The sequence below is a fragment of the Pinus tabuliformis genome, chromosome 4_2 (genome assembly GCF_031772625.1).
Source record: "Pinus tabuliformis cultivar Carrire ecotype Pingquan chromosome 4_2, CPIR1, whole genome shotgun sequence".
NCBI lineage: Eukaryota > Viridiplantae > Streptophyta > Pinopsida > Pinales > Pinaceae > Pinus > Pinus tabuliformis.
This window is the reverse complement of record NC_142304.1, coordinates 594,768,784-594,788,993: the sequence shown is the minus strand read 5'-3', so window position 1 is coordinate 594,788,993 and position 20,210 is coordinate 594,768,784. Positions and strand designations below refer to the sequence as shown.

At 36.8% G+C, this 20,210-nt stretch overlaps 1 protein-coding gene across 1 annotated transcript; it reads right to left on the bottom strand.

Annotated features, from left to right (window-relative positions):
- Nucleotides 1–2,195: 2,195 nt before the first annotated feature.
- LOC149170699 (uncharacterized) lies at nt 2,196–7,678 on the bottom strand. Its single transcript, XM_089425694.1, has 2 exons — nt 7,160–7,678; nt 2,196–6,044 (listed from the first exon to the last, which is right to left on the bottom strand). The coding sequence occupies exons 1-2, from the start codon at nt 7,676–7,678 to the stop codon at nt 2,196–2,198; spliced, it is 4,368 nt and encodes a 1,455-aa protein (XP_089281820.1).
- Between the last annotated feature and the right edge of the window lie 12,532 nt (nt 7,679–20,210).

The window sequence follows — 20,210 nt, the reverse complement described above, 5'->3', positions numbered from 1 at the left end:
GCATGAGAGAGATGTGAGGTGTCATAGCAAAGGCATAAGCAAAGATAGAGGGTGAGTTGTATTTTGTTTCAAGACTCATGTTTAAATAGATGCATATTATATTATTTGAGATTTATTATATTGTGCGTGGTATGTAAATGTGGGTAAAGGAAGGTGGTGGAGTATTGAGAAAACTACGCAGGTATGTATGTGGGGCTTTACTTGTTTGTTACTACATAATTATATGTTTCTATGTCCATTTTTATTTAACTCATTTGTTGATTTATCATTATATCATGTGTGTTTGTTGCTTCATCATTATATCATGTGTGTTTCTTAGAACATTGTGTGTATTTAATATTACTCATAATATTTTTTTGGTGTGCAGGGTGTTCATGGTTGGCCATCATCGCATTTTGGGGTTGCAGATTAGTGTCTCTATTGATTGTTTCTCTTGTTTTCTTTTTGTTAGTTTTGTTGTTTTTTTTGCTATTGTTGGTTCCTATTTGGTGTAAAGCACATGCATGCTTTGGTATGGAAACTTATGTTGCAACAATATTTATGTATGGTCCCATATGTGCTTTTGTTTAAATTTGTTGGTTCCTATTTGGTGTAAAGCATATGCATGCTTTGGTATGGAAACTTATGTTGCAACAATATTTATGTATGGTCCCATATGTGCTTTTGTTTAAATTTGAGCCCTCTTACATTATTAATCATTTGTTTCATTATTGAGTGCAATGCAATGTAGGTAAATAATGTGAAGGATTGGTGATGAAACTACTAAAATATTTTCATGAGACAAACATTGTAGTAGAGTACAGAGTCAAAGTTTGAGGTGAGTTTTCTTTTGATCCAAAATCCAGGTATGTTCTGTTATGCAATCTTTTATATTGCAAATACTTTAGATCTCCTTCCTCTTTTTTTTTTTTTTTAACAGAATCGGTTACTTGTATATTGTAAAAACATCAGGGACTGAGTCCTAGTACATAGATATGATAGATCATGGCGGTGAGGATCAAAAGCGGGTTCGCAGACCCTTGTTCCTCATTACAACATAAACGATAACTGAAATTAAAGAGGTAACGGCTATATTGCCGAATAAAAGAGCCTCCAAGCCAACAAAATTTACAGTCCATGGTTCCTAGGGAAGTTTCTGAGTGACAGAGTCATCGGGGAGGGGATCCTTCCTTGCACTGGCTCTAGTTGAAGCCTCCGCCTGCATACTTTGGGTGAGAGTTCTGATATGCTCTAAGGCTTCCTCAAGATGAGTGCACCTGCTCTTCAAGGCCTCGATTTCTGCTTTTTGCTTCTCTAGCTTCTTCCTTTTCGATCTGCTATCTGCTTGATAATCATCCTTGAGTTCATTGAAATGCTTGACGAATCTGTTGATCATGAACGTGTGCGCTTGACAAAGTGAGCAGTCGGTGTTGGTGATGATCCTTTCAAAAGGATTGTTGGCCTGCGCCTGAGCCCCTTGCTGGTCCTGCTGATCCGCCATCTTACTGATCTGGTGAAGGATGTCGACGAGCTGAGGAAGCGGGAGAGGACAAATTCCAGGGGGGAGGGCGATATAAGGGAGAAGAAAGCACAGAGAGGGGGGGAGCGGAGCAGTACAGGGAGGGGTAGGATGACAGGGGAGCAGAGAGAAGTGAGGGGACACGCTGCTACAGCCAGTGAAGCCACCAGTTAGCAAAAACTTTAAAAAAATTATAAGGAGTTCTGAGATTACCGCAGTCGTAGAGCGAGGGCCGAGCTCCCGATGGCTGAGTGCAGCTTCAAGAAAAAGCCTATGCTTGGAGAAGGCGCAATCCAGAGCTCTTGCAACACTGATAGATGAGGAAACGATGAGGCCCGAGCTGCTATTTATAAGAGAGAGGAGGTTTCTCGGGTGCATGCACCAGTGTTGGGAGGGTCGACTCTTGAAATGACTGTGATCCCAAGAAAGGATCTTGCAGCGAGCGGTGAGGATACGGAGATGATGATCCGATGCGCAGAGCCAGTGAATGGCTGTAGGGAATGAGTGAAGATCCATGTCGGGGCTGGGATAGGAGGTGTGATCCACTGCAGGGAAGCGAATTTGATCAGAGATGTACAGATTTGCGCAGTCGAGGAGATATTGCAGAGGGAAAGGGGATTCGATGGTGGGCAAATTTCGAGGAGAGTGATGCCTGAGGTGACTCGAATTCTGAGTAGAGAGGTTGGGATGGGATTGGTTAGGGGATGGCTTTGTCATAAACTGAATCATTTTCTCTAACTTGACCTGTCTGTCTGCTAGTTGCCTTGTTGGCCTGATCATCTGCTTCTGTGTTGCTGCTCCTTAGGACGTGTTTGAGGGTGGCCCCATTTATTGCTCTGATGTTGTCCATAATCCTGGATTTGATGTTGTTTAAGGCCATTTGTTTGAAATCCCTTCCTGAGACCATAGCAGCTATGATGATAGCTGAGTCGCCTATTATTAGCAGGTTCTGAAGGCCGAGTTTCCTCACTATGGAGGTTCCCAGGAGGAGGCTATATGCCTCAGCCTTGTTGTTGGACATTGTGCCCAATCCCCACTCGTATGTCACGATGGTTTTCCCTTGAAGGTCTTTGATGACTCCTCCTGCGCCTGCTTGGCCCGGATTATTTTTTGAGGCCCCGTCGAATTGAAGGGAAGGCCTTTTTTGATTTTGAATCCATTCTCTTATTTCCTCTTTGGTTCCTCTCAACTTCCAATCAGTTTTTTTCTTTCCTGTGCTTACAGTTTTTTGAATCCTTGCTTCATAGCTGAATTTGCTCATCCATTCCATTTCTCTTGGGTCCCCAGGTTCATGGTCTGCTTGGTCTATTCCATTCGCACCAATGGTCTCGGAGATGAGGGCAATTGTTTTTGCAAGGGTGCTGGAGATGCTGGGGTTCTTGTTGTTGAAGATGCTTTTGTTTCTGGCGTTCCAAATTTGCCAGCAAAGGTTTGAGGGAATGCTATTCCACAGCCTTTTAGCCAGGGTCTTGCTTTTTTTGGGATAAGGATATCTATTCTCCCAATTTTTTTGGAGGAGGGTGACCTGATTGGGAAGATCACCAATCATTAGCGGGCTAGTGATGAGCTTCCAGCAGTTTTGAGCGAAGGGGCACTCTAGAAAGAGATGATTGCTACTTTCTTCCGCTGCTCTACATAGGCAGCAGATTGAGGGGCCAAGGATACCCTTCTTCCTTAGATTTTCCGCTGTGAGGATTTTGCTTTTAAGGAGGGTCCAATTGAAGAATTTGACCTTTGGGAGACATTCAGGTTTCCATGCCACTTTGTGAAGAGGCCAGTTGTTTGTTGCTGAGGCGTTTTGGAGGAATTTGTATCCCTCTTTGACAGTGTAGCTGCCACCATTGGGGTCCCAGACATATTTATCCTCAGACATGCTGTTGAGGGGAGCTGAGCCTGTGAAGGATATCTTAAGTTCGGTCCACAAATTCTTTAGATTGTTAGGAAGGGGAAGGGACTTCCAGCCTAGCCATCTGTTTCGATCCCAAGTAGAGATGTCATAAAGGGTCCTGAGATTTTTCCCTTCCATCCACCAATGAAGGGGCCTAAAATTTGGGAGAGCTTCCCTTGCTTCTGTGCCCATTATTCTATCTGTCCAGATGTTGATGTCTCTGCCATTGCCCGGGACTCTTGAGATACAGGCTTTGAAATGAGGGAGAGTTTTTTTAATAAGTTTCCAGACTGGGGTGCTTTGCCTGTCAATGATGATTTCTGAAAGGATGTTGGAGTTGGCCCCATTCAAATATTTCCTTTTGATGACCTCTGTCCACCAGGCTCCTTTTTCATTGAGAATTCTCCAGATCAGCTTAAAGCCCATTGCCATGTTGGCTAATCTTGGAATTCGAATTCCCAGCCCTCCTTTTTCGAAGGGTAAGATGACCTGATCCCACCTTACAAGGCTGAACTTTTTGGAATCCTGCCTTCCTCCTTGCCACAAGAAGCTCCTAATGATTAATTCCATATGCTTATGGATGCTGGCAGGGGCGAGAGTGGTTGCAAACTGATAAATTGGAAGGGCTGAGAGGATGGCTTTGATAAGAGTTGTTCTTCCAGCCAAGTTAAGCCAGGACACCCCCCAGCTCTGAAGCTTCCCTCTCAGCTTCTCTATTAATTTGACCCAAATTTCAGTTTTGACCGGCTCCTTAGCTAGAGGTAACCCCAGGTACATGAAATGGGTCCAGTTCCTTTGGGCAGGGATGTCCAAGATTGTGGAGATTCTCTGGATAATATGCCTGGGGACGTTCCAGGTGTATATCATGCACTTATTATTATTGAGCTTGCCTCCAGATACTTGAAGGAAGAGCTCAAGCGTTTTCTTGAACCTTCTAGCCATGAGACTGGAAGCTCCTCCTATTAGCAGAGTATCATCCGCGAAGAGAGAGTGGTTTATCCCCTTGGTTCCCCGCACTATGCTGATACCTGTGATTTCCTTTAGCCTGCGAAGATTTTCCAGGTGTATACTTAGAGTTTCGGCCATGATGATGTAGAGGAAGGGGGAGAGTGGGCATCCTTGTCTCAAGCCCCTTGAGCTTCTGAAAGAGTTACTTGGCCTGCCATTAATGAGAGGGGCTGTCCAGGGGAATGAAATACACTCCATGATCCTGCTGATGAAGATCTCAGATATGCCAAATTTCCCAAGAACTGCCTTGAGGAATTGGTGATTGACTCTGTCAAAGGCGTTCGCCATATCTAGTTTGATGATCATACCCTTTTCCTTTCTGTTTATGCTGCTGTGTATTGCCTCCTGAATAAGAATAACATTGTCCGTTATTTGTCTTCTAGGCACAAAGCCTCCTTGGTTCTCAGAGATGAGGGAGGGGAGAAGCTTTTTTAACCTGTTAGCTAATATTTTGGTGATGATTTTATAGGAGACATTGCATAAGGAGATTGGGCGGAATCGGTCAAAGGATTGGGGATTGGGATCTTTGGGGATGAGAGCTAAGTAAGATGATTTGATGCTGCTTCCCATTTTGCATTTCGAAAAGAAGTTCTTTGCCATTCTGATGTAATCCTTTTTGATGATTTCCCAATGGTTTCTATAAAATGCCACAGTGAACCCGTCAGGGCCCGGTGCCTTGTCCTGAGCCATGCTGAAGATTGACCACTCGATTTCCTCTGTCGTGATTTCTTTGTCCAATTCAGTGTTTTGTGCTGCTGATATTTTGTTTTCAATTATGCTAAGAAAATCTGAATGATCGGTGGGTTGAGGATCTGCAGTAAGGAGAGCGCAGAAGTGCCTGGACGCTGCCTCCTTTATTTCCTCTTGCTCTCTGAGTTCGCTTCCCTCGATCATTATTCTCTCTATATGATTCCCTGCCCTCCTTAGCTTAAGGCTGTTGTGAAAAAATGAAGTGTTTTTGTCTCCGGCTTTGAGCCAAAGACAGCGAGACTTTTGCCTTTGCTCTTCTTCATCCTTTCTATTCTGCTGATACAGTTCTTTGTACAATTCGTTCTCTTTGACCTGATCTTCCTCTGTGTACTGCGCTCTTTCTTTTTCCTGGCTCCATTGCTCCAGCTTTGCTTGGAGGCCTGTTCTTTTTTTGCTTTCCTCTGCAGCATAATTTCTTGCCCATTGCTTAATGACAGTCCTGAGAGATTTGAGCTTTGCTTCCCAGATGTAGTGGGGGGAACCAATTATTTCCTTTGCCCATTGCTCCTTAATCATGTTTTTGAAATCTTCTTTGCTGTCCCAAGCCTTGTTATATTTAAAGGGAAGAGGACCCATGTTCTTCCCTTTATCTAGGGTCAGAGCCACTGGTTTGTGGTCTGAGATGTATCCTTGGATGATTTTGCTTTGAATACTTGGAAATCTTGCCACTGTTCTTTCTTGGGCGAGGATTCGGTCTAATCTCTCTTTTATATTGTTGGTGCCAGTTCTTTTGTTGGACCAAGTGAATCTCCCGTTTTGCGGAGGTATGTCCACTAAGTTATGAGTTTGTATTATTTCTTCTAATGAGTCTCTTGAAGGATCAGCGTAGAAGTTTCCTCCCAGCTTCTCATCAGCATTCCTTATAAGATTTAGATCTCCCCCCAGGAAGATGTTCCTTCCCTGAACAGTCATGAGATCTGAGGTTATTGAATCCCAACATGAAGCTTTGTCTCTATAATGATTGGGAGCATAGATGTTGTATATTGAGTATTCTTCTTTCGTGGCTATGTTCTGCATGTCTGATCTTATCCACCATCTGTATGGCTTTTGGTGTTTAAGTTCCCATTTGTTTTTGTCCCATATTGTCCCTATGCCTCCTGAGGCACCAGCTGCACTTATTGCTATACCTGCGTAGCTTCTGCTTTTTTTTTATGTGATTTTGGAATTCCTGTTCCGTGATTTTGGTCTCCTGGAGAAGGAGAAGGTCTGGATGTTCAGATTTGAGAAGGTCTCGGACTGCATTTGCTTTTAGGGAGGAGCCCATCCCCCTATAATTCTAGGAGACCAAAATCATCATTTACCTTGTTTGTTGTGAGCCCCGCTTTTCTCTTTCATTTTTTCTCCGCTTCCTTTGGTTTTATCAAGGTATGTGTCCATTGGTTGTTGCATTCCGGTAGCCATTTCTTTTGCTGCATTTTCATCCCTAATCTCTTTGTTAGACTTCCTTCCAACTTTTCTGGGGGGATCAGTGGAGAGGTTGTTTTCCTTTGTTTTGTCCCTGGTTAAGATTCTTTCAACTGTGGGGGGGGGGAGAGGGATGGGGGGGGGAGATAGGGGAAGGGGTTATAGTGGGGCCTCGCGGGGAGGGGGGGGGATGGGGGGTCCTCTGTGGACAAGGTTTCGAAAGGGTTGGAGGAGGAGGGGAAGGAAGGGCCAGATCCAGAGGGTTGGGAGGGGAGGAAGGGGTTTTCATGGGGGTTCTTTGAGGATGGTCCAGGGGGGGGGTTTGATTTTTTCTTTTTGACGTGCTCCCATGTTTCTTCAGGGGCTTCAACAGTGCCTTCAGATACATTTGCTTTAGATTTACTACACCTATTGGCAAAATGCCCATATTCGTGACATACCTTGCACTTGAAAGGTAGCTGCTCGTAGTCCACTTGCTGTATGTGCGTCCATTGGTCGACCTTGAGTTTGATTGCTTCCGGCAGTCCCTTCCCCAGATCTACTTCGACACATATCCGTGCGCAGGCATGCATGTTCTCCTTCGGTTCAGATCTGTCGATATATTTACCGACCGCGTTCCCTATGGCTTTTACTGACTCGTCCCCCCAGCAATGAAGCGGCAAATGGGGCAGGCGAACCCAGACGGGGACAGCGTTGGGGACGTCCATCTCCGGATCGAAGTCTGGGGTCCATCTGTTTAAGTAAAGGCCCCGAGAGTCCATGAAATAAGGGCCGTTTCTGAAGATGAGGTTCCGATCCTCCATTGATTCGAAAAGGAAGGTGTAGAATCCTCTGCCGCAGAACCTGATTGCTATTTTCCCTTGCACCATCGAGTTCCAGTTTCTCTCGACCCATCTCTGAACTGATCGGGGGGAGGGCCACAGTCCCGTGAACTGTCCGACCAGGCCTCGTTCTGCTAAGGCGACTGCTGCTCTCCTCGGGAGGGAAGGAGGGAGCGAGACTTCCGGGATTTCATCTAGCTTCTTGATGAACTTAGAAGCTGTGGGGCGGATTCTTCCTGCTGCATTCTCAGGAATAAGGGAGGCGAACGATTTTTCAAGATCCTCAGGGCCCTGAGGCGGGGGTTCCATTTCGGGCATTGGAGGAGATCGAAGATCTCAAGAGGAACCGGGGAAGGCCCCGGTGCGAGGGGGGCAGGAGGCCCAGGGGCGAAGGAGGAGTCAGCAGAAGAAGGGCTCGGGCCTAGCAGCGATGCTGCCAGGCACAGGGGCGCAGGGGAGGTCAGATCAGGGATGCGCGCAGAATGCCAGAGTCTTCAGAGCCGCCATCAACCAAAAACAATGATTTATTTAATAGATCTCCTCCCTCTTTACTTATTTAGTGTTTATGCTTTTTGGTGTTTACATAAGATGCATTTTTTTATTAAATGAGATTACTCGTAAGATTTTCAGTTTGCATTAAGATTTCTCATAAGATATTTTGAATTCCATTCTATATTTCTCATAATATTTTATATTTATTTAATATTTCTCAGAATATCTTCTAATCTCTATTTAATACTTATTTATTTTGCTTATGTGCAAGGTGCCTTTGGTTGGCCATGGACGCTTTTTTGCAGTTATAGTGTAGCGTCTATTTCTTATTTGTGTTTTTATTTTTATTCTTTTGTTATTTTTGTATTGTTGGTTATATTTTTTTTATTCTTGGTTTTTTTTTGTTTTTTGTTTTATTCTTGCTTTTTGGTTTTTCCATGTTGAGGCTGTTGTATCTTTGTTTTTGTGAGCATGGCCATGCTAATTTATGGTTTGACATTTTTATCTTGTGTTTTTTGTTTAGTTCAAATTTTCTTTTGAGTTCAATGGTGTGGATTTAAGAATGATCTGAAGTCCACAAGTGTAACAGGAAAAGGCAAAAGAAGTATGTATGGGGAATTTGCTTGTTTATGCATAAAGGCAAACAAGGTATGTATGGGGGCTTTACTTTTTTGTTATTACATAGTACATAATTATATGGTTCTATGTTCATTTTTATTTAACACATATGTTGCTTCATCATTATATCATGTGCGTTTGTTGAAATGTAGATACAATGTAGATTAAAGAATGCAGATTAAGGAAGGTGAAGAAACATTGGTGAAATTACTATTTTCTTCTCATGAGAGAGATGTGAGGCACCATAACAAAGGTGAGTTATGTTTTGTTTCAAGATTCATGTTCAAATATATGCAAATTATATTATTTGAGATTTATTTATATCGTGTGGTATGCAGGGAAATGATGGTGGTGGAGTATTGAAAAAACTACGTAGGAATGTATTATGGGGGACTTTACTTGTTTGTTACTACATAATTATATGGTTCTATGTCCATTTTTATTTAACTTACTGGTTTTTCCATCATTATATCATGTGTGTTTCTCAGAACATTATATGTATTTAATATTACTCATAATATTTTTTTTGGTGTGTAGGGTGTTCATGGTTGGCCATCATCGCATTATGGGGTTGCAAATTAGTGTCTCTAGTGCTTGTTTTTCTTGTTTTTTTTGGTTAGTTTTGTTGTCGTGTTTTGCTATTATTGGTTCGTATTTGGTGTAAAATTGTTTTTTCCATGTTGAGGTTGTTGTATCTTTGTTTTTGTGAGCATGGCCATGCTAATTTATGGTTTGATATTTTTATCTTGTGTTTTTTTGGTTCACATTTTATTTTGGGTTCAATAGTGTGGATTTAGGGATGATCTAAAGTCCACAAGTGTAACTGGAAAAGGAAAAAGAGGTATGTATGGGGAATTTGCTTGTTTATTTTTTGGTTCACATTTTCTTTTGGGTTCAATAGTGTGGATTTAAAGATGATCTAAAGTCCACAAGTGTAATTGGAAAAGATAAAAGAGGTATGTATGAGGAATTTGCTTGTTTATGCATAAAGGCGAATGGGGCATGTATGGGGGCTTTACTTTTTTGTTACTACATAGTACATAATTATATGGTTCTATGTTCATTTTTATTTAACTCATCTGTTGCTTCATCATTATATCATGTGCGTTTGTTGAAATGTAGATGCAATGTAGATTAAGGAAAGTGAAGGAAGGTGAAGGAACAGTTGAAATGTAGATGCAATGTAGATTAAGGAAAGTGAAGGAAGGTGAAGGAACACTGGTGAAATTACTATTTTTCTTTGCATGAGAGAGATGCAAGGCACCATAGCAAATGTATAAGTAAAGATAGAAGGTGAGTTATGTTTTGTTTCAAGTTTCATGTTTAAATATATGCAAATTATACTATTTGAGATTTATTTATATTGTGTGGTATGCAGGTAAAGGATGGTGGTGGAGTATTGAAAAAACTACGCAAGAATGTATGTATGGGGGGCTTTACTTGTTTGTTACTACATAATTATATGGTTCTATGTCCATTTTTATTTAACTCATTTGTTGCTTCATTATTATATCATGTGTGTTTATTAGAACATTATATGTATTTAATATTACTCGTAATATTTTTTTTTTTTTTGGTGTGTATCGTGTTCATGGTTGGCCATCATCGCATTATGGGGTTGCAGAGTAGTGTCTCTATTGCTTGTTTCTTTTGTTTTCTTTTTGTTAGTTTTGTTGTTTTTTTTTGCTATTATCGGTTCATATTTGGCGTAACACTGTTTTTTCCATGTTCAAGCTGTTGTATCTTTGTGTTTGTGAGCATGGCCATGCTAATTTATGGTTTGACATTTTTATCTTGTGTTTTTTTTGGTTCACATATTCTTTTGGGTTCAATAGTGTGGATTTAGGGATGATCTAAAGTCCACAAGTGTCACAGGAAAAGGCAAAATAGGTATGTATGGGGAAGTCCACAAGTGTCACATGAAAAAGCAAAAGAGGTATGTATGGGGAATTTGCTTTTGTATGCATAAAGACAAACAAGGTATCTATAGGGGCTTTACTTTTTTGAGGTATGTATGGGGAAGTCTACAAGTGTCACAGGAAAAGACAAAAGACAAAAGAGGTATGTATGGGGAATTTGCTTGTTTATGCATAAAGTCAAGGTATGTATGGGGGCTTTACTTTTTTGTTACTACATAGTACATAATTATATGGTTTTACGTTCTTTTTTTATTTAACTCATCTGTTGCTTCATCATTATATCATGTGCGTTTGTTGAAATGTAGATGCAATATAGATTAAGGAAGGTGAGGGAACACTAGTAAAATTACTATTTTCTTCGCATGAGAGAGATGTGAGGCACCATAGCAAAGGTATAAATAAAGATAGAAGGTGAGTTATGTTTTGTTTCAAGATTCATGTTTAAATATATGCATAATATATTATTCGAGATTTATTTATATCATGTGGTATGCAGGTAAAGGATGGTGGTGGAGTATTAAAAAGACTACGCAGGAATGTATGTATGGGGGCTTTACTTGTTTGTTACTACATAATTATATGGTTCTATGTCCATTTTTATTTAACTCATTTGTTGCTTCATCATTATATCATGTGTGTTTGTTGCTTTATCATTATATCATGTGTGTTTCTTAGAACATTATATGTATTTAATATTACTCATAATATTTTGTTTTGGTGTGTATGGTGTTCATGGTTGGCCATCATCGTATTATGGGGTTGCAGATTAGTGTCTCTATTGCTTGTTTCTCTTGTTTTATTTTTGTTAGTTTTGTTGTTTTTTTGCTATTATTGGTTCGTATTTGGTGTAAAACTGTTTTTTCCATGTTGAGGCTGTTGTATCTTTGTTTTTGTGAGCATGGCCATGCTAATTTATGGTTTGACATTTTTATCTTGTGTTTTTTTTGGTTCACATTTTCTTTTTGGTTCAATAGTGTGGAAAAGGCAAAAGAGGTAGGTATGGGGAATTTGCTTGTTTATGCATAAAGGCAAACAAGGTATGTATGCGGGTTTTACTTTTTTGTTACTACATTGTACATAATTATATGGTTTTATGTTCATTTTTGTTTAACTCATTTGTTGCTTCATCATTATATCATGTGCGTTTGTTGAAATGTAGATGCAATGTAGATTAAGGAAGGTGAATGAACATTGGTGAAATCACTATTTTCTTTGCATAAGAGAGATGTGAGGCACCATAGCAAAGGTATAAGTAAAGATAGAAGGTGAGTTATGTTTTGTTTCAAGATTCATGTTTAAATATATGCAAATTATATTATTTGAGATTTATTTATATTGTGTGGTATGCGGGTAAAGGATGGTTGGTGAAAAAACTACGCAAGAATGTATGTATGGGGGCTTTACTTGTTTGTTACTACATAATTATATTGTTCTATGTCCATTTTTATTTAACTCATTTGTTGCATCATCATTATATCATGTGCGTGTGTTGCTTCATCATTATATCATGTGTGTTTCTTAGAACATTATATGTATTTAATATTACTCATAATATTTTGTTTTGGTGTGTAGGGTGTTCACGGTTGGCCATCATCACATTATGGGGATTAGTGTCTCTATTGCTTGTTTTTCTTGTTTTCATTTTGTTAGTTTTGTTGTTGTTTTTTTACTATTATTGGTTCGTATTTGGTGTAAAATTGTTTTTTCCATTATTGGTTCGTATTTGGTCTAAAACTGTATTTTCCATGTTGAGGCTATTTTGTCTTTGTTTTTGTGAGCATGGCCATGCTAATTTATTGTTTGACATTTTTATCGTGTTTTTTTGGTTCACATTTTCTTTTTGGTTCGATAGTGTGGATTTAGGGATGATCTCAAGTCTACAAGTGTAACAGAAAAAGGCAAAAGAGGTATGTAAGGGGAATTTGCTTGTTTTTATACATAAAGGCAAATTAGGTATGTATGGAGGCTTGAATTTGCTTGTTTATACATAAAGGCGAACTAGGTATGTATGGAGGCTTTACTTTTTTGTTACTACATAGTACTTAATTATATGGTTCTATGTTCATTTTTATTTAACTCATCTGTTGCTTCATCATTATATCATGTGCGTTTGTTGAAATGTAGATGCAATGCGGATTAAGGAAGGTGAAGGAACACTGGTGAAATCACTATTTTCTTCACATGAGAGAGATGTGAGGCACCATAGCAAAGGTATAAGTAAAGATAGAAGGTGAGTTATGTTTTGTTTCAAGATTCATGTTTAAATATACACAAATTATATTATTTGAGATTTATTTATATCGTGTGGTATGCAGGTAAAGGATGGTGGAGTATTGAAAAAACTACGCAGGAATGTATGTATGGGGGTTTTACTTGTTTGTTACTACATAATTATATGGTTCTATGTCCATTTTTATTTAACTCATTTGTTGCTTCATTATTATATCATGTGTGTTTGTTGCTTCAACATTATATCATGTGTGTTTGTTCCATTTTTATTTAACTCATTTGTTTCTTCATTATTATATCATGTGTATTTGTTGCTTCATCATTATATCATGTGTGTTTGTTAGAACATTATATGTATTTAATATTACTCATAATATTTTTTTTTGGTGTGTAGGGTCTTCATGGTTGGCCATCATCGCATTATGGGGTTGCAGATTAGTGTCTCTATTGCTTGTTTCTTTTGTTAGTTTTGTTGTTGTTTTTTTGTTATTATTGGTTAAAATTTGTTTTTCCATGCCGAGGCTGTTGTATCTTTGTGTTTGTGAGCATGGCCATGCGAATTTATGGTTTGACATTTTTATCTTGTGTTTTTTTTCTGGTTCACATTTTCTTTTGTGTTCAATAGTGTGGATTTAGGGATGATTTAAAGTCCACAAATGTAACAGGAAAAGGCAAAAGAGGTATGTATGGGGAAATTGCTTATTTATGCATAAAGGCAAATGAGGTATGTATGGGGGCTTTATGTTTTTGTTACTACATAATTCATAATTATATGGAGGTATGTATGGGGAATTTGCTCCTTTATGCATAAAGGCAAACGAGGTATGTATGGGGGCTTTACTTTTTTGTTACTACATAATACATAATTATATGGTTCTACGTTCATTTTTATTCAACTCATCTCTTGTTTCATCATTATATCATGTGCGTTTGTTGAAATGTAGATGCAATGCAGATTAAGAAAGGTGAATCATCTGTTGCTTCATCATTATGTCATATGCGTTTGTTGAAATGTAGGTGTAATGCAGATTAAGAAAGGTGAAGGAACACTAGTGAAATTACTATTTTCTTTGCATGAGAGAGATGTGAGGCACCATAGCAAAGGTATAAGTAAAGATAGAAGGTGAGTTATTTTTTGTTTCAAGATTCATGTTTAAATATATGCAAATTATATTATTTGAGATTTATTTATATCTTGTGGTATGCAGGTAAAGGATGGTGGCGGAGTATTGAAAAAACTACGCAGGAATGTATGTATGGGGGGCTTTACTTGTTTGTTACTACATAATTATATGGTTCTATGTCCATTTTTATTTAACTCATTTGTTGCTTCATCACTATACCATGTGTGTTTGTTGCTTCATCATTATATCATGTGTGTTTCTTAGAACATTATATGTATTTAATATTACTCATAATATTTTTTTTTGGTGTGTAGGGTGTTCATGGTTGGCCATCATCGCATTATGGGGTTGCAAATTAGTGTCTCTATTGCTTGTTTTATTTTTGTTATTTTTGTTGTTTTTTTGCTATTATTGGTTTGTATTTGGTGTAAAACTGTTTTTTCCGTGTTGAGGCTATTGTATCTTTGTTTTTGTGAGCATGGCCATGCTAATTTATGGTTTGACATTTTACCTTGTGTTTTTTTTGGTTCAATAGTGTGGATTTAGGGATGATCTAAAATCTACGAGTGTAACAGGAAAAGGCAAAAGAGGTATGTATGGGGAATTTGCTTGTTTATGCATAAAGGCAAACAAGGTATGTATGGAGGCTTTACTTTTTTGTTACTACATAGTACATAATTATATGGTTCTACGTTCATTTTTGTTTAACTCATATGTTGCCTCATCATTATATCATGTGCGTTTGTTGAAATGTAGATGCAATGCAGATTAAGGAAGGTGAATGAACATTGGTGAAATTACTATTTTCTTTGCATGAGAGAGATGTGAGGCACCATAGCAAAGGTATAAGTAAAGATAGAAGGTGAGTTATGTTTTGTTTCAAGATTCATGTTTAAATATATGTCAATTATATTATTTGAGGTTTATTTATATCGTGTGGTATGTGGGTAAAGGAAGGTGGCGAAGTATTGAAAAAACTACGCAAGAATGTATGTATGGGGGCTTTACTTGTTTGTTACTACAAAATTATATGGTTCTATGTCCAGTTTTATTTAACTCATTTGTTGCATCATCATTATATAATGTGTTTGTTGCTTCATCATTATATTATGTGTGTTTATTAGAACATTATATGTATTTAATATTACTCATAATATTTTGTTTTGGAGTGTAGGGTGTTTATGGTTGGCCATTATCGCATTATGGGGTTGCAGATTAGTGTCTTTATTGCTTGTTTATCTTGTTTTCATTTTGTTAGTTTTTTTGTTGTTTTTTTGCTATTATTGGTTCGTATTTGGTGTAAAATTGTTTTTTCTATTATTGGTTCGTATTTGGTGTAAAACTGTTTTTTCCATGTTGAGGCTGTTGTATCTTTGTTTTTGTGAGCATGGCCATGCTAATTTATGGTTTGACATTTTTATCTTGTGTTTTTTTTGGTTCACATTTTCTTTTTGGTTCAATAGTGAGGATTTAGGGATGATCTAAAGTCCACAAGTGTAACAGGAAAGGCAAAAGAGGTATGTATGGGGAATTTGCTTGTTTATACATAAAGGCAAACGAGGTATGTATGGAGGCTTTACTTTTTTGTTACTACATAGTACATAATTATATGGTTCTACGTTCATTTTTATTTAACTCATCTGTTGCTTCATCATTATATCATGTGCATTTGTTGAAATGTAGATGCAATGTGGATTAAGGAAGGTGAAGGAACACTGGTGAAATTACTATTTCTTTGCATGAGAGAGATGTGAGGCACCATAGGAAAGGTATAAGTAAAGATAGAAGGTGAGTTATGTTTTGTTTGAAGATTCATGTTTAAATATATGCAAATTATATTATTTGAGATTTATTTATGTTGTGTGGTATGCAGGGAAATGATGGTGGTGGAGTATTGAAAAAACTACGCAGGAATGTATGTATGGGGGCTTTACTTGTTTGTTACTACATAATTATATGGTTCTATGTCCATCTTTATTTAACTCATTTATTGCTTCATTATTATATCATGTGTGTTTGTTGCTTCATCATTATATGATGTGTGTTTGTTCCATTTTTATTTAACTCATTTGTTTCTTCATTATTATGTTATGTGTATTTGTTGCTTCATCATTATATCATGTGTGATTGTTAGAACATTATATGTATTTAGTATTACTCATAATATTTTGTTTATTTAACTCATTTATTGCTTCATTATTATATCATGTGTGTTTGTTGCTTCATCATTATATGATGTGTGTTTGTTCCATTTTTATTTAACTCATTTGTTTCTTCATTATTATGTTATGTGTATTTGTTGCTTCATCATTATATCATGTGTGATTGTTAGAACATTATATGTATTTAGTATTACTCATAATATTTTGTTTTGGTGTGTAGGGTGTTCATGGTTGGCCATCATCGCATTATGGGGTTGCAGATTATTATGGGGTTGCAGATTAGTGTCTCTATTGCTTGCTTCTTTTGTTTTCTTTTTGTTACTTTTGTTGTTGTTTTTTTGCTATTATTGGTTCAAACTATTTTTTCCATGCCGATGCAGTTGTATCTTTGTGTGTGTGAGCATGGCCATGCGAATTTATGGTTTGACATTTTTATCTTGTGTTTTTTGGTTCACATTTTCTTTTGGTTTCAATAGTGTGGATTTAGGGATGATCTAAAGTCCACAAGTGTAACAGGAAAAGGCAAAATAGGTATGTATGGGGAATTTGCTTGTTTATGCATAAAGGCAAATGAGGTATGTATGGGGGCTTTATGTTTTTGTTACTACATAATACATAATTATATGGAGGTATGTATGGGGAATTTGCTTGTTTATGCATAAAGGCAAACGAGGTATGTATGGGGGCTTTACCTTTTTGTTACTACACAATACATAATTATATGGTTCTAGGTTCATTTTTATTTCATCATTATATCATGTGCGTCTGTTGAAATGTAGATGCAATGCAGATTAAGAAAGGTGAATTATCTGTTGCTTCATCATTATATCATGTACGTTTGTTGAAATGTAGATGCAATGCAAATTAAGAAAGGTGAATGAACACTGGTGAAATTACTATTTTCCTTGCATGAGAGAGATGTGAGGCACCATAGCAAAGGTATAAGTAGAAATGTAGATGCAATGCAGATTAAGAAAGGTGAATTATCTGTTGCTTCATCATTATATCATGTACGTTTGTTGAAATGTAGATGCAATGCAAATTAAGAAAGGTGAATGAACACTGGTGAAATTACTATTTTCCTTGCATGAGAGAGATGTGAGGCACCATAGCAAAGGTATAAGTAAAAATAGAAGGTGAGTTATGTTTTGTTTCAAGATTCATGTTTAAATATATGCAAATTATATTATTTGAGATTTATTTATATCGCGTGGTATGCAGGTAAAGGATGGTGGCGGAGTATTGAAAAAACTACGTAGGAATGTATGTATGGGGGCTTTACTTGTTTGTTACTACATAATTATATGGTTCTATGCCCATTTCTATTTAATTCATCTGTTGCTCCATCATTATATCATGTGTGTTTGTTGCTTCATCATTATATCATGTGTGTTTCTTATATTATGTGTGTTTCTTAGAACATTATATGTATTTAATATTACTCATAATATATTTTTTTGGTGTGTAGGGTGTTCATGGTTGGCCATCATCGCATTATGGGGCTGCAGACTTTATTGCTTGTTTTATTTTTGTTAGTTTTGTGGTTTTTTTTGCTATTATTGGTTCATATTTGGTGTAATTTATTTATTTATTTTTTTTTCCTCCGTGTTGAGGTTGTTTTGTCTTTTTTTTTGTGAGCATGGCCATGCTAATTTATGGTTTGACATTTTTATCTTGTGTTTTTTTTGGTTCACATTTTCTTTTTGCTTCAATAGTGTGGATTTAGGAATGATCTAAAATCTAGGAGTGTAACAGGAAAAGGCAAAAGAGGTATGTATGGGGAATTTTCTTGTTTATGCATAAAGTCCAATAAGGTATGTATGGAGGCTTTACTTTTTTGTTACTACATAGTACATAATTATATGGTTTTACGTTCATTTTTGTTTAACTCATTTGTTGCTTCATCATTATATCATGTACGTTTGTTGAAATGTAGATGCAATGCAGATTAATGAAGGTGAATGAACACTGGTGAAATTACTATTTTCTTTGCATGAGAGAGATGTAAGGCACCATAACAAAGGTATAAATAAAGATAGAAGGTGAGTTATGTTTTGTTTCAAGATTCATGTTTAAATATATGCAAATTATATTATTTGAGATTTATTTATATCGTGTGGTATGCGGGTAAAGGATGGTGATGGAGTATTGAAAAAACTACGCAGGAATGTATGTATGGGGGCTTTACTTGTTTGTTACGACATAATTATATGGTTCTATGTCCATTTTTATTTAACTCATTTGTTGCATCATCTTTATATCATGTGTGTTTGTTGCTTCATCATTATATCATGTGTATTTCTTAGAAGATTATATGTATTTAATATTACTCATAATATTTTGTTTTGGTGTGTAGGGTGTTCATGGTTGGCCAACATCGCATTATGGGGTTGAAGATTAGTGTTTCTATTGTTTGTTTCTCTTGTTTTCATTTTGTTAGTTTTGTTGTTGTTTTTTTATTATTATTGGATCGTATTTGTTGTAAAATTGTTTTTATCATTATTTGTTCGTATTTGGTGTAAAACTGTTTTTTCCATGTTGAGGCTATTGTATCTTTGTATCTTTGTTTTTTGAGCATGGCCATGCTAATTTATGGTTTGACATTTTTATCTTGTGTTTTTATTGGTTCACATTTTCTTTTTGGTTTAATAGTGTGGATTTAGGAATGATTTAAAGTCCACAAGTGTAACAGGAAAATGCAAAGGAGGTATGTATGCGGAATTTGTTTGTTTATACATAAAGGCAAACTAGGTATCTATGGAGGCTTTACTTTTTTGTTACTACATGGTATATAATTATATGGTTCTATGTTCATTTTTATTTAACTCATTTGTTGCTTCATCATTATATCATGTGCGTTTGTTGAAATGTAGATGCAATGCGGATTAAAGAAGGTGACAGAACACCGATGAAATTACTATTTTCTTTGCATGAGAGAGATGTGAGGCACCATAGCAAAGGTATAAGTAAAGATAGAAGGTGAGTTATGTTTTGTTTCAAGATTTATGTTTAAATATATGCAAATTATATTTTTTGAGATTTATTTATATCGTGTGGTATGCAGGTAAAGGATGGTGGTGGAGTATTAAAAAAACTACACAGGAATGTATGTATGGGGGGCTTTACTTGTTTGTTACTACATAATTATATGGTTCAATATCCATTTTTATTTAACTCATTTGTTGCTTCATTATTATATCATGTGTTGCTTCATTATTATATCATGTGTGTTTGTTGCTTCATCTTTATATCACACACTCTTTATATCATGTGTGTTTGTTAGAACATTATATGTATTTAATATTACTCATAATATTTTTTTTGGTGTGTAGGGTGTTCATGGTTGGCCATCATCGCATTATGGGGTTGCAGATTAGTGTCTTTATTGCTTGTTTCTTTTGTTTTCTTTTTGTTAGTTTTGTTGTTGTTTTTTTGCTATTATTGGTTAAAACTTTTTTTTCGATGCCGAGGCTGTTGTATCTTTGTGTTTGTGAGCATGGCCATGCTAATTTATGGTTTGACATTTTTATCTTGTGTTTTTTTTGGTTCACATTTTCTTTTGGGTTCAATAGTGTGGATTTAGGGATGATCTAAAGTCCACAAGTGTAATAGGAAAAGGCAAAAGAGGTATGTATGGGGAATTTGCTTTTTTATGCATAAAGGCAAACTAGGTATGTATGGGGGCTTTATTTTTTTTGTTACTACATAATCCATAATTATATGGAGGTATGTATGGGGAATTTTCTTGTTTATGCATAAAGGCAAACGAGGTATGTATGGGGGCTTTACCTTTTTGTTACTACATAATACATAATTATATGGTTTTAGGTTCATTTTTATTTCATCATTATATCATGTGCGTTTGTTGAAATGTAGATGCAATGCAGATTAGGAAAGGTGAATCATCTGTTGCTTCATCATTATATCATGTGTGTTTGTTGAAATGTAGATGCAATGCAGATTAAGAAAGGTGAAGGAACACAGGTGAAATTACTATTTTCTTTGCATGAGAGAGATGTGAGGCACCGTAGCAAAGGTATAAGTAAAGATAGAAGGCGAGTTATGTTTTGTTTCAAGATTCATGTTTAAACTTTAAATATATGCAAATTATATTATTTGAGATTTATTTATATCGTGTGGTATGCAGGCAAAGGATGGTGGCGGAGTATTGAAAAAACTACGCAGGAATGTATGTATGGGGGGCTTTACTTGTTTGTTACTACATAATTATATATTTCTATGTCCATTTTTATTTAACTCATTTGTTGCTCCATCATTATATCATGTGTGTTTGTTG